Source organism: Lissotriton helveticus, chromosome 7, assembly GCF_964261635.1.
Source record: "Lissotriton helveticus chromosome 7, aLisHel1.1, whole genome shotgun sequence".
In the NCBI taxonomy this organism is placed as follows: domain Eukaryota; kingdom Metazoa; phylum Chordata; class Amphibia; order Caudata; family Salamandridae; genus Lissotriton; species Lissotriton helveticus.
The window spans coordinates 1,196,534,847-1,196,550,244 of NC_136068.1; the positions used below are offsets into that span (position 1 = coordinate 1,196,534,847).

At 39.3% G+C, this 15,398-nt stretch overlaps 1 protein-coding gene across 9 annotated transcripts in view; it reads right to left on the reverse strand.

Moving 5' to 3' along the window:
- LOC144770105 (uncharacterized) overlaps window positions 1–15,398 on the reverse strand; it is a 139,886-nt gene that overhangs the window by 14,780 nt on the left and 109,708 nt on the right. For 2 of the 9 annotated variants that reach the window (XM_078654363.1, XM_078654370.1), the window contains exons 7-14: window positions 11,474–11,569; window positions 4,280–4,363; window positions 3,959–4,042; window positions 3,639–3,722; window positions 3,318–3,401; window positions 2,996–3,079; window positions 2,351–2,434; window positions 2,029–2,112 (exon numbers count right to left, since the gene is read on the reverse strand). In XM_078654363.1, the coding sequence (XP_078510489.1) occupies window positions 2,029–2,112; window positions 2,351–2,434; window positions 2,996–3,079; window positions 3,318–3,401; window positions 3,639–3,722; window positions 3,959–4,042; window positions 4,280–4,363; window positions 11,474–11,569 (684 nt within the window). The remainder of the gene's footprint in view (window positions 1–2,028; window positions 2,113–2,350; window positions 2,435–2,995; window positions 3,080–3,317; window positions 3,402–3,638; window positions 3,723–3,958; window positions 4,043–4,279; window positions 4,364–11,473; window positions 11,570–15,398) is intronic. The other 7 variants (XM_078654367.1, XM_078654366.1, XM_078654364.1 and 4 more) reach the window with 7 other exon arrangements.

Sequence of the window (15,398 nt, forward strand, 5' to 3'; positions counted from 1 at the left end):
CTTAATAGCTTATCCACGGCATCGGAACTGCGCTGTATAATAATTTTCACCAAGATTTTACTCAAGATTGTAAGAAGAGTGATTCCATAGCAGCTGTTACAGTTGGTTAATGTCCCCTTCTTTGCAATCTTGACAATGATGCCTTGGTTCCAGTCGTCTAGTGATTTCTTTCCATCCCAAATTGATGTAGACAGGGGTTCAAGAATCATGGCTGATGGTTCAGGGTCTACCTTGAAAATGGTCTGTATTCAGGTTGTCTTGGCCAGGAGTTTCTCCTTTCTTGAGAAAGCAGATAGCAGTGACAATTTCTTCTTTCTGAGGTGGAGCATTCCTCATATTTGCTTCCGGAATGTTAACCTAGCTTGTAAAGCAGAATCCTAGCCAAAATTAAGGAAGCGCTGTACATGGTTAAAGCCAAGCATACAGTCAACAAGCAATAGGAGAGGTAGCTTGTTTGTGGTCTGTTAATACATTCTGTAGGGGTTTTATTTAAAGAAGTGGTTCTTCAACTCTTCCATAAATTGGAGCAACGTTGGTTAGTCTTGATGAATAAAGGGATGTCATTTCAGGTCTTAGGTGCACAGATGGAATAAACCTGCAGCCATGTTTTTTTCTTCTTTACAATTCGAAGAGTCCAGTCTGATTATGTCCTGGCTGCAGGTGTACAGATAGCCCCCACAAATGATGACGTTCTCAGCAAGATAATAGGGGATGCTGACGTGACAGCTTTATAAATGATGAAGCTGGTTTTAAAGATTGTGCTGGCTGGGAAGGGGAGCCAATGGAATTCCATCCAGAGGGGGATGATTTGATCATATTTCTTCAGGCCCTGGATGTGTAGATTACAATTAAGGAGTGCCATTAGCAAGTCTGGGAGCCATGGAGCAGGGCATTCACCACCATTCAGATGCACAAGAGTACAAGGGCTTGAACAGGAGGTCTGAAACTACTTTCTGGAAACCTTCTTTTAGAAGAAAGAGCAGACACCAGAACGACATTTTAAAAACATTTTTGGCTATGTGTTCCTTGAGGGTGAGGGTAGTTTCAAGGGTGAATCCAAGTGACTTGACTTTCCATGAAATCTGGGGTTCGAAGCCATCGAGGTTAATACCATTGAGCCAGGCTTATACTATTTTTTGCTTGTTATTCTACAAAAACAAGAGTTCTGTCTTGGAAGGTTGAGCTTCCGGTAGGCTCTGAACACGCAGATTTGCGTGAGGAATAGGCAGTGTTTCAGGAGCTGGACTTCTGACGCAAAAGGGAGAATACTGCAAAAACTGTGCATGAAAAAATGTGAATAACAGAGCCATATTTTCAAAAGTAATTCATTTAGAAGTCTCTCCGGACTTTGTGGATTTTTGGTTTTACTGGTACAACCAAAATAATGATGCGTTTTTATTCAAATTATGCCCTCTGCATGGGGTGTTTTAGTGGTTTGTTAGTGTGTATTCTCAATAGTTCCGCATTTTTTGTTCAAAGCCTGCAACACATGTTTATTTCCTCTTTGGGACTAAAACTGTATCACTTTTTGAAAAGTGACTGTGGAAACTCCTGCTTTCACAGAGACTCAGCCCTACTGTGTAGTTACTACTTCTCTACTTCGACCTACCTGTTGCCAAAAGACACAAATAAACTTTTATGAATGCACACACATGTACGGAGGTACACTCTTACACACAGATACAATTATACACATATATACTTGTGCAGTATCTCAGCTATATACACTGCACAGGTCTACCCAGCTCAGTTATGTTCTAAAGAAGGCCCCACTTATTAATATACAGTTAGATAGTTATCTCATCTGTAAAGTGGTCCTGAAAAGATACAAGTATTTTGGGCAGATCAAAAACACTTTGAACATTACTTTCTGATTTTCTTTAAGTGCATTGAAAACTTCAGAAGTACTAGTAAAACAAGGTAGAATATTTGGTTGCAGGAATAATTCTGAATGTGAAGAGTGATCACATGGAGAATGAAAATGGCAGTATTCTAGCGCACAGAGTCAATGGAAACAAATTTCCTTACCGAATTGTGTCATGATAACTATGTTTGCAGGATTTGGAATGTAGTAAAGATCAAAATGTTCAGGTCCTCCATTGCTTTCCTCCTCTTGACATTCAATGAAAGAAACAAAAGCCAATCACTACTCTACAGATCCATACTTTATTTCTTTTGTGGCAACTTACTGATTTACTTTATGTGCCATGAAAACTGAAGAACTACTAGTGAAACAAGATAGATTATTCAGTTGAAGCAAGAATTCTGAATTTGTGTGAAGAGAGTTCACATGGAGATTAAAAAAAGTAGCATTCTAGAGCCCAGTGTCAACACAAACAAACTCACTTACTGGATTTTGTCATGATAAGTGTGTTCTCCGGATTTGGACTGTCGTAAAGATCAATATGTTCAGGTTCTTCATTGCTTTTCTCCTCTTGGCATTCAATGAAAGAAACAAAAGCCAATCACTACTCTATGTACCCATACTTTATTTCTTTTGTGGCAACTTTCCAATTTACTCTATGTGTCATTAAAACTGCAGAACTAATACGGAAACAAGGTAGAATTTTCAGTTGAAGGAGGAATTTTGAATTTGTGTGAAGAGAGATCATATGGAGATTGAAAAAAAGTATCATTCTAGAGAACAGGGTCAACACACACACATTTACTTATCGGATTTTGTCATGATAAGTGTGTTCTCCGGATTTGGAATGTCAATAAAGATCAAAATGTTCAAGTTCTTCATTGTTTTTCTCCTCTTGACATTCAATTAAAGAAACAAAAGCCAATCACTACTCTATATACCCATACTTTATTTCTTTAGTAGCAACTTTCTTATTTACTTTATGTTCCATGAAAACTGCAGAACTACGAGTGAAACAAGGTAGAATATCCGGTTGAAGGAAGAATTCTGAATTTGTGTGAAGAAAGGTCACATGGAGATTTTTAAAAGTAGCATTCTAGAGCACAGGTCAACACAAACAAATTTACTTACCAGATTTTGTCATGAAAAGTATGTTCTCCAGATTTGGACTGTCGTAAAGATCAATATGTTCAGGTTCTTCATTGCTTTTCTCCTCTTGGCATCCAATGAAAGAAACAAAAGCCAATCACTTCTCTATGTACCCATACTTTATTTCTTTTGTGGCAACTTTCTAATTTACTCTATGTGTCATTAAAACTGCAGAACTAATACTGAAACAAGGTAGAATTTTCAGTTGAAGGAGGAATTTTGAATTTGTGTGAAGAGAGATCATATGGGGATTTTAAAAAGTATCATTCTAGAGAACAGGGTCAACACAAACACATTTACTTACCGGATTTTGTCATGATAAGTGTTTTCTCCGGATTTGGAATGTCATAAAGATCAAAATGTTCAGGTTCTTCATTGTTTTTCTCCTCTTGACATTCAATTAAAGAAAAAAAAGCTAATCACTACTCTATATACCCATACTTTATTTCTTTAGTGGCAACTTTCTTATTTACTTTATGTTCCATGAAAACTGCAGAACTACGAGTGAAACAAGGTATAATATCCGTTTGAATGCAGAATTCTGAATTTGTGTGAATAAAGGTCACATGGAGATTTCAAAAAGTAGCATTCTAGAGCACAGTTCAACACAAACAAATTTACTTACCAGATTTTGTCATGAAAAGTATGTTCTCCGGATTTGGAATGTCGTAAAGATCAAAATGTTCAGGTTCTTCATTGCTTTTCTCCTCTTGACATTCAATGAAAGAAACAAAAGCCAATCATTACTATATGTACCCATACTGTTTCTTTTGTGGCAACTTTCTGATTTACTCTTTGTGCTATGAAAACTGCAGAACTACCAGTGAAACAAGGTAAAATATTCATTTGCAGGAAGAATTCTGAATTTGTGTGAAAAGAGATCACACGGAGATTGAAAAAAGTAGCATTCTAGAGCACATGGTCAACACAAACAAATGTACTTACCGGATTTTGTCATGATAAGTGTGTTCGCCAGATTTGAAACGTTGTAAAGATCAAAATGTTCAGGTTCTTCATTGCTTTTCTCCTCTTGACATTCAATGAAGCAAAAAAAGGCAATGACTAATCTATATAACCATAATTTATTTCTTTAGTGGCAAATTTTTTATTCACTTTATGTGCTATGAAAACTGAAGAACTACTAGTGAACCAAGGTAGAATATTCGGTTGAAGAAAGGAATCTAAATTTGTGTGAAGAAATATCACATGGAGATTGAAAAAGGTAGCATTCTAGAGCACAACGTCAGCGCAAGAAAAGTTACTTACCGGATTTTGTCATGATAAGTGTGTTCTCAGTATTTGGAATGTCATAAGGATCAAAATGTTCAGGTTCTTCATTGCTTTCCTCCTCTTGACATTCAATGAAAGAAAAAAAGCCAATCACTAATCTATATACCCATGCTTTATTTCTTTTGTGGCAACAACAAAACAATTGTGATTTTTTAAGATAACTCCCTGGTGTTGAAGGGTCTAACATCTCATTCTATATGCACTCAATTGAATGATCACAACTGAACCTAGGAAAAGTAGATGCATCGTGGAAACACTTGGTAGGGAGAAGTTCAACCTAGGGCAGGGTCAGGTCTATGGGCACCATAGGTGATGTATCTTTTCTGCCATCAATGTAGCTACATCTGTCCTTAATGGGTGTATGATGTGCCCTACTACAGAGAACACATATATTGGCTTAATAACATTTTGCAGCACATTTTAAAATTACACGTGGGTGGCTATGTCATCAAACGATCTTAAAATGTTAACGGTGCATTTGAGCACAAGGCAAGTTTACCATAAAGTTGGAGCACACTAGTTGTGCAAAGCAAGACCATGTAAGAGAGTTTTTTTAAGTACTAATACACGTAGTTCTCTGATGTGTGTAGCATTGCACGGTCAGCATTCATAGATTGTTCCTAATAGTCACCTGAATCTTGTCCTTCATCGTAAGAATGTCTATGTACGTTGCTATATGGTAATAGTAAAGGAAAAATGTTAGTTTTAGTTATAATGTATCAGTGGTAATTTAACTTTATGTCCAATGTTCAGTGCTAATATTAGTCAACTGGAATAGCTATTAAACCATTGTCTATGGGAAACGACCGCGTTGTTACCATGCGTGGCTTTACATCGCAAGTAATTTCTACAACTTGCGCAAGGTGGCGTGCAACACGAGTGAATGTGTTGGATTTTAAATCCAACACATTCCCTGCTGTTACGCTAACTGGAGTATGAATAGTAATTTACACTATTCCTAAGTCCATCGCGCCATCTAGCGCAAGTTTTAGAAACGACTTGCGATGTAAAGCCACGCGTGGTAACAACGCGGTCGTTGTACTGACCGCATTGTAACCTAGTGTGTGGTAATAGCAAGTGTAGTAAAGTGCTATATTCATTGTCTATAGGTGACTTAGTAGCACCTCAACCTTTTGTTTCAGCCCTCTTTGTGATTCAACTGTATGTTTGATGATTGTTGTTTAATGGACTTTGTTTTCCAAATTGTCTTATGATTGAGTTCCAGTATTCTTTCAGCTTCGAGGAGCGATAGCTCTGTACACAGTAACCATTTGAAAAATATTTTTGTCTTTTGTCAAGCTAATAGGAGGCAACTCCAGTCCAGGCGGGTCAGGTTGGTGGTGATGTCTATTGTGTCATCTATTGACAGTATTTGTTTAGTGTATGGCAGACAGCAAAAAGGTACGTACACACTTAGCATTCTCTAAAACAATTCTACAGCATTTACAAGGAGGTGTGTTTATTGGAAAGTGTTAATCTTATGGAGAACAATATCACGTCAATGTAGTAATGCTGGTGTCTTTTTTTTGCCAAGATTGGTGAAGTGATATTAACATTGATTCATCCTCTAAAACGGTAGTATCGTTGTCTTTTGGTTTGTTGGTGACAGTGCCCGTCAATAGGTGGTGGAGCACTGAATTTTATGTTCAAGCATAAATCTTGTCTGTATTTGTTTCTTTATAGAATAATTAGATTAATCATTATTAGTTCTCTTGTGCTGAAATAACACGTTTGCAACTCTACACTACAACAAAAACCGATGTCTAGCCTTAATCTCTCCACTTTTTCCATATTCTCCCCCCACTCCCTTTATGATTACTTTTTGTATTTCCCCTCCAGGCAATGGACTTTTACATATAGAGTCTCATGAAAATTTAGCTATAGCTTATGATTATGCTTCTTACTTTTCTACATTTATAAGTTTTCTAGTCTTTGTTGTAGTATTCAAGAGGTGCCTTTCATGTTTTGTACATTTATGTGGAATACATATTTATTTATTTAAAAAAAAAAGATAAATTAAATGTTAAACTTCATAAAACAGATAGGAAAGGCCAGATTGTTCCTGACTGGTTTTGTCAGTGATTGCCTCAATTTCCTTAATTTTCCTTTTACCCAGCCTCTTGTTCTAGTGGTGTGAAACTTTAGGCCTGCTTGGCCCAATGAGTTCCCTTGTACTGACTGCAGGAGAACAGATTCTTTATATTATGCAGGTACATTGTCCAATAATAGCGCTGCAAAGTAGGTCGGAAGAGACCCCATTCGATAGTAGACACTGCATCTTTTTATTCGATATTCCAGGGTGGACAATGTTTCTTTCAGACTGTTCTCAAGTTATAGAATACATATTTTTTAACTGGTGGTCAGATCATGAGACTTGAGCTACAGATTGCAGAAAGAGTAGCTTTGATAAGATAATAATGGTGGGGTTAATCATTCTTTCAGTTATAGTTAAATTGTTTAGTCACATTTGTGCTTCAGGTTCAGTTTAGCATGCTTCGATGCCAGAGAGCATTTCATCATTTTCATTTCATCGTAGGAGGTGACGGTTAGCACCTATCCACCCTAATCTCACCCAACACAGGTTCAGGCGCATCTGCATTCTGCTGTCTCTGTCGGCTTCATGTCCTTGCCACCAAAGCCTAGCATTCCCGCAGACAACAGTAGTCAGTGGTAGCATTCTAAGCGTTCTGATTGGATGAGACAATCTCAGCCATCCATACAGCGCCCTAATATAGCTTTATCACCTGTTGCCGCTGGCTATAATCTCTGGTAAATGTCCTCCCCAAGACACAAACCCGAGGTGTGGGTGTGTGTCAAGAGGGAGGACATTCACAAACTTGTGTAGCCCAAGGGGAGAGGATGTGGTCCGTCGGCTACACTGCCGACTTTGGTGCTGGAAACAAGTGTTCGAGCCTCTGGGTTGCGTCCACATCCTGTGATTCTGGGCAAATCACTTAATCTACCCGTGCCTGAATGTGTAATGTAAATACAGTGCTCATGTAAAGCGCTCCAATACCTTTGGGTCGAGTTCGCGCTATATAAATATGCACAAAAAAAATTAAAAAGGCAGAAGGGCTATTCCACCAGATAGAGCAGGTGGTCTGACAAACTGAGAGGAACAGAAAGACTAACATTGAATGCTGGCTCAGGCCAATACTGCTGCCAGTGGCCCTCTGCCATGACCATGTTTTGATTGGCGCTCTCACCATTTCAATATTCTCATACAGCCAGACAGCCTGGTGTCAAGGACTAGCTCGGGTTCTAAAGGCATGAAAAAACGGCTTTGAACTAATGACACAGCCGGTAATGCTATGTGAAAATATGACCTACTGAGGAAGGAAAGCCTTACATTTAAAAAGTGGTTGGTTAAATTGTTTTGTATTATTGTTTGAGTGTAGAATGCTTTAATGTCACAAAGTATTTCATCACAGAACCGTATATTAGGTAAGACGCTGAGGATATGATTACATTTAGCATACTTTTAGTCCATGTTATTTGTTACTTTTGATGTGCTACCTTACACCTTAATAAGGTATCATGGTGCCATAGACGTTATACAACGCTGCACAAGTGGCAGAAAACGACTGAATGAAAAGACAGGTCTTCAAATCTTTCCCAAACTGCAACTGATTGGGAGTCTCGCGGTGACGGAGTAAGCTAGTCCACAGCTTGGACGGTTGATCCTGAAAGAAGAGACCTCACCAAAGTCAACAAGATTAAATAAAGAGTTGGATTTTGAAGACACCAACAACAACAATGCCTAGCTTTCTGGAGAAAGTATTGATTGAGTCTATTTTCAGAAAGATGTGTCTTGTGGTGTAAAATGCATATAAACAATGGAAAGGGACATGTATTCGTTTCTTTTATGAACTGGAAGCCAATGAGATGGGCTCAAAGCTGGAGGGGGGTTGCTCAGTTTTCTTCAATTTCATCAAGAGTAAAGCTACTGCATTCTGAACTCACTGCAGCCTCTGGATAGCACAATCTAAGAGACTGTGTTTAAACACCGTAGTTATAATGTAGGCGAGCAGGTAACCTACTGTACCCTGTAAGAAAAGACAAGCCTTCAGTAGCCTATGATGAAAAATACAGGTCATTCAACCAGAGGAGGTTTGAAGAGTCCAAGGGCCAGATGTAGGTAGGCAAATACCGGTCGGTAACAGCCGATTTCGGCCGTTACCGACCGGTATTTGGATTTTGAGATGTAGGTGGGTCGTTATTTACAGAATCGGTATATTTTCCGATTCGGTAAATTTACCACTTCGGTATTTTACCGAATCGGTAAATATACAGATTCTGTAAATCCATATGTAGGTGGCACAGTTTGCAGTGCCACAGGCCCTTAGGAATTCTTATTTTACCACCCAATCCTATTGGGTGGTAAAATACCGAATTCCAGTGTACATGCACATCTGTGCATGTACACCTATGCCATGTGACACACAGACATGCCCTTAGGGCATGTCTGTGTGCCACATGGCACACAAGCCTGCAATTGGGGTGCTACAGGGTGTCAAAGTGACACCCCATTCCCCCTGCCAGGATTCAGTATTTACCGATTCTGTAAATACCGAATCTGTATTTCCCATTGATTCCTATGGGCTTCAAGGCCCATAGGAATCAATGTGAAATACCGATTCGGTATTTACAGAATCGGTAAATACCGAATCTTACCGAATCGGTAATTGAAAAATAAGATTTACCTACATATGCCTCCTTCCTATTTACCTACTCTTAAATACCGAATTGGTATGATTCGGTATTTAAGAGTCGGTAAATAGGATTTACCTACATCTGGCCCCAAGAACCTGATTACGATCTTGGTGGACAGGGTTACTGTGTCACAAACGTGACGGATATCTAGACAACGAAATTTCAATTCCAATATATCTAATGGATCTTGTAATACGGTGGACGGGATATCCATCACATTTGTGTCGGAGTATCCCATCCGCCAAGATCGTAATCAGGCCCTAACTGAGGCCAGACTCCACCAAGATGCCCAGATTTACATTTTCTTACCACAGAAGTAGGGGTCAGGTTGAATAAACAGAAATGTCAATTCCTTGGAATCATAAACAGACAACTGAAGTAGACTGTCATAAGAGGTAGAATGAGGAAATGCCATAAAGTAAGGTGTCCAATGGGAACTCATGCTACCGTAGGTGCATCCTGACTATAAGAGTGTACCGTCTGCTATCAACACCTTCTGTGCATATTCCCTCACTCCATATTGGCACAGAAGTCTTCGTAGACTTATTTTTGCAATATCTGAAAAGGACTGAAATGAAATATGTGGGAGACTATTTTTTTTCTTGGATTTTTTTGTGTTTGCCGGACCTCGAAGGCAGTGCCTCCTAAATGAAGAATTCTAAGAACTGAATAAGTATGGCAGGAGTCCTCACGGACAGGGCGGTTTACACATACACCAGGAATGGGAAAAGTCTAGTAGCAAGATTTCCTCTCCCAGATGGGAATAAGCATGTGCATGGTGTGGACAACACACAATAGGAAAGAAACAGGGACAATGTACATGTATGTGCAGTTTTCTGGCGCGCAAACCAGGCCCAATAGCATTAGAGTGCTTTACAAAATATCAAAGTTAAGTTTCGAACAAAATAAACAATGAGAAAAGCAACTAGATCAAAGCAAGGTACAAACCACCTATGTCTCATCTGCAGAACTGGGCAATGGGTCTCAGAAAAGGAATGATACAAGGAGCTCTCAGTCTCAACCGAGTGTCTTTAAAACATGAGTATTTTAAGCTCCTTTTTAAAAGTTACTAAAAAGAAGTAGTGTGTAGAGCTATTACAGACAGAAAACAACAGTGGAAAATTCCCAAATAAACAGCACCTAGTCAAAATTTCTCCCAGATTTTTTCGTATTGGGCCCACCCTCTGATCCTAGGGGCGGTATGTGTGCACACTCCAAAAATACCTACTGTTACAGTATAGGTTCAAAAACATGAACTAAGAAGATTTAAGAAAGGACAAGGTGCACCACTTAAACGTTTGTAGAGACTGTTTTCTCTAATAGCAAAAACAGCAATGATCACATGTGTAGTGTGTAGAGCTAGTCGAAGTGAATTTCAGATTCTCAATGGACATTGAATAAGGGGGTCTCCAGAAGTAGGGATTCTCTATTTATCGACCCCAGTTGGCCACCAGATATTTTCAGTTTCCTAATCAAGTGGGAGAGAGTGAATGTGTTTGGGACTTTCTGAAGGATGCATGCAGCTTTACTCCAAGTTCATCATAAGGCAGCACTCCCTTGTAGAAGATTTATTTTCATTTCTTTCACCCCAGAATGGGGAAACAGGAGATGTGGGTATGCTTATTCACAGGGAAGGACGGTCACACATTTCCTTCAAATATAATAATTATTATTCTTTTAAATTATGATTTCATTCAAAAGGTTGCTCAGAATCCATGAAGCTGATAGGTGGCCATGCTTTCTATTATACAGTACAGATTTCGGTGCTTGATTGACATTATCATTGAGATTATCTGTTGTTCTTAACAAGTAAAGAGCTGGTTCAAAAGAGGAAAAAGAGAGAACTGAGGTTTGGTCAATTTCTTTCGAACTCAGCAACTTCTCCCCTACATTTTATCAGCTGATGGACAAAGGAACTACCCACAATTGTAATCTATATGCCTACTATGTACATATTCACCCCAATTACATGGGTAATCTATGTAACCAGCTAAACTACAAAACACAGCGTCCCAATACTGCACTGGTTAAAAAGTTAAATGTGTGTGTCTTCTAGTTAACATACTTATCCTGTGTACCCAAATTAGACAGGTACCTAGGTCACACATGTAGGTAACTAATCTGAACTGTGATAGCTATGACCGAAGCAGCACTACCCAAACATTTTAACTTCATATAATTGTAACTGGTGTGCCTCCCAGCTAAGGTAGGTGAAGTGTTGTGTACGCTCAGCTGGACACGCCTCGTAAAATGCTGTTTTGTGGCAGTAATTATTATACAAAGCGGAGCATTAATGATGTAACAGTTGAAAGTTTGGAGTTGTTCTGGTTAAAAACTCTCACGTGCTAAATACATACATATATTTCGTCTAGATAAATGCTATTGCACCTCTTCGTTGCTGAGTCAAGAATTTCATAACTTCAATCTACATTCTAAAGCAATATCTAGGCTACTTACCAAAACAGGTCTTGGTGCATTCCCCTTCACTCTTTGATTTTGGATAATCATAAATATTCGTCTCCTCTTCACTGTCACAACTCTCGAATTCTTGCTCTAAAAACATAGCAATAATAGTACTACTAAATGCCTGCTCCAGACAGTGCTAGTGTTCTTGCGTTCAAGGATTTTCCACAAAACGACAATGATGTTGATGCATTGCACACGTCACCAGCATAACTGCCACTAAATACCCCCTTCAGGAGGAAATTCGTATGCTTGCCACTGCCTCTCCATGGTGACTCCTGGATTCTTTTTTGGTCAAAGCCTTCCATGCTCTCTGGTTTAATAAAGACATCTTAGGGATATTCAAAGAGCTTCCTTGGGAATGCATCCAGCCCGTTGCTTACCATTGGCTTTCTGGTTTGTAACTCACATTTTCTGCAGTGCTATTTGCTGGCTTTACTTATTTTAGGCTGTCAATTGTGAGTTTGTCCCTCCCAAGGAGCAAAGCCTTTTCAAACCAACTCCCCTTGCATTCTTCCACGAGCGCTCCTTTCTGTAAACAGGCCTTTAAATCTAATTCCTATTGTTTCACATTAGCAGTGCATTCAAAGATAGAGGTCAATTGTCAGGCTCAGTGGGAGCTGGAAATTTACTTTTCTTTGTCAGACTTCAAAGTGAGAAGATTTATGTGACAATCTTTCTGGATACTGGGGTAGGAAAGGTTTTTTCCAGCACACAACAGCATTTAAAAGAACTGTGCAAGTAATTCAGAATATATCAAAATTATAAAACCCGATATGAAGCACATGTTTTGTTAAGTCTGAAGTGTGTTGGAAACAAACACTTTAATATGATCAAAACAAATCAATACACTAGCTGATGCCATTTCCACACATTGTCATTTGTGCGTTGTACAGATTTATTAGTAAAACTGTGTGTCTGTGTAAATGTAATGGCCATCACAATTGAAAATGTGTTGTCTGTAATGGCAGTGTGCTACCACACCATGCATACTCTACTCTACGCCACTCCACTCTACCCTACACCACTCCACTTTACACCACTCTATGCCACTGCACTATACTCTACTCTGCACCACTCCACTCTATGCCACTGCACTCTAAACCTCTCTACTCTATTCTATGCCAATGCACTTTAAGCCACTCTACTCCACACCACTGCACTCTTCGCCACGGCACTCTACACCACTCCAGTCTAGGCCACTCCAATCTACTCAGCACAACCCCACTCTAGGCTATTCTGCACCACTACACTGTGCGCCACTGCACTCTATGACAATACACTTTACGCTAATGTCCTTTGCTCTGTAACACTCAACTCTATGCCACTGCACTCTACGCAAATTAACTGTACACCACTCTAATCTACTCTGTAGTACTGCACTCTACACAACTTTACTCCATGCCATTACACTCCTCACCACTGCAATCTTGCCTGTACCACTCCACTCTATGCCATTTAACCCTACTCTGAAACAATCTACTATATGCCACTGTCCTGTATAGCAATGTACTCAAAACCACGGCACTCTATGCCATTTCTCTCTGTCATTGTCAATGTATTTGTGTAGTGCAAACCTAGCCATTATACAGCAGAGCGTTGTACAGACTTGAAGGCAAAGGCAGAGTCGACAAGTGATCAGAGGGATATCTGAGTTGTTGAAGTCGACAGTTACTTCACTGCAATGTAGTGCTGTTTACAGAGCAGTGTCTTTAACTCTTTCCTAATTGGAGCAGGGTAGGAGTCGTTCTGATGTATACATAAAAGGTCCTTCCATGACCTGGGTGCATAGATATAGAAGATTTATATCCTTTTTTTTACATATCTTCAACGCCTTTCTGATGGTGTCCTGACTATGGGCCATGCAGAGACTTTAGAAATGCTGGAACATTGGTTTTAAGTTGTACTTGCATGCCTATTTCATTCATTTCTGTATGGATTTCACTGATACACACTCTGTCTGCCTTTCCTGCTCAGGCGCCACATTAAGTATTTTTATCCAGCTCCTCATAGACCATTAATAGGCATATAAACATATTTAAGGTGAACATTAATCAGAAATACTCAATTTATACCTTAACAGCAGATGTTTGCTCAATGAGGTTTTCCTGTTTCAAATTCAAAGTAAGTTAAGAACTACTTTGTCGATATTCGACAAATAATTGCACCCCCCCAACCCCCCCAAGCGCCTTGAGACCCTCTGGGTGAGTAGTGCGCTATATAAATTTCTGAACTTGAACTTGAACTAGTCACTATATTTCCCTAAACACCTTTTTAGAATTTGGTGGATAAATGACATCTTCCAAAAATTGTTGGCCGTCCTCTCCGCCATATTAAGAGTGCATTGATGTCAATGGCACTGTAAATTATTCAGACAGGACATTTGCCAGTTTTTGTTGATGTGTCACTTCGCCAAACCCGAAAGAAGGCCTGTGGTCTGGACTATTGGATTCACTTAACAGTAAAGATCAGTTACACTTTTTTTTTATATATGTATGATACATAAGAGAAAATTAAAATATCCCCCACACTAAACCAAAGCTCTTATGGCACCAAGCAAGCCATCATGACCCTCCCCAGATGAGCTTGCTTGCTTCTTCCATCCATGCATCTATCAATTCATCCTTTCACCCTTCCATCAATCCACTGATATCCACCATTTAACCTTCACATTCTGTCATCAGTTCAATGTTTCATCCATTATTCTGTCTGTCACTATTCAATTCGTCCGCCCATCAGTCCATCAATCTATATCCAAACCTATCTATTCATCTTCAGACCTAGCCATCAAACCTATCCATCCATCCTCCCTTCCACCCTTTCACTCATTCATCCATTCTTTCACTTATCCACCCTCTTTCATCCATCCATCCTTTCAATCATCGATCCTTTTGCTCATCAATTCACCCTTTCACTCCATCCATCCACTTCTCCATCCAGTTTCCCTTTTACTCATCCATCCATCCTTTTCCTCAATCACCCATCCATCCACCTTTCTCTCATCCTCCATCCATTCATCCTTTCACTCATCCATCCATCAATCGTTTCATTCATCCACTCTTTCACTCACCCATCCATCCACCCTACCTCCCTTTCACACATCCATCCAAGCATCCAGCCATCCACCCTTTCACTCATTCATCCATCCATCCATCCATCCAGCCTTTCCCTCACCCATCCATCACCTACAAACCCATCCTTTCACTCATTCACCCTCCCACCCTTTTGCATTCATTATGAGCCTTTGTCTGCCAAGTTGCAGACAGGAGAGGCACCTCAAGAACCCCACCCCTGCTGTAGTTGCTAAAGCGGGGGGTTAACAATGCCACTAGTATGAGACACATCTAAAAATAACAAATGTCAGTGGAGATCATTTGCGTATTGTTTTGTTATTCTAATCTTGTTAGATAATGGTGTCCAATAACTTGAGTCCTGAACTAACGTTAGCTTGTTTTAAGACACCCCCCACCCCCAAAGTGAGGGAACATGTTTATTAAGGTACCATGAATTTTGTACTAAAATCTTTTTTTCTAATTTACACCCATTTCCAGTCATTGGATATGGTGATTCTACTTTTATTAGAGATACAGAATATTATTTTATTTACATCAATTTATTGTACATTCAGGTAGTTGTGATCTATGCAAATCTATACCTCAATAAAGCGTGTTGTAGGCTAAATTGCTTCCACAAACTCTCCCTTGTAACTAATTACAGATAATATTCAGAGGATATGCTGGTTCATGTTAAAGGTGAAGGGTCTTTCAGCAACTAGATTTTGTAGTGTTGGCCAATCTAACCTATATTTCGGATCTGTGGACATTGCACAATAGGGGAGATGACATACTAACAGAATATCGAATTTTTAATATTATGCTGCAAATATATAATTCACAGAAAATCAATAAACTAAAATATT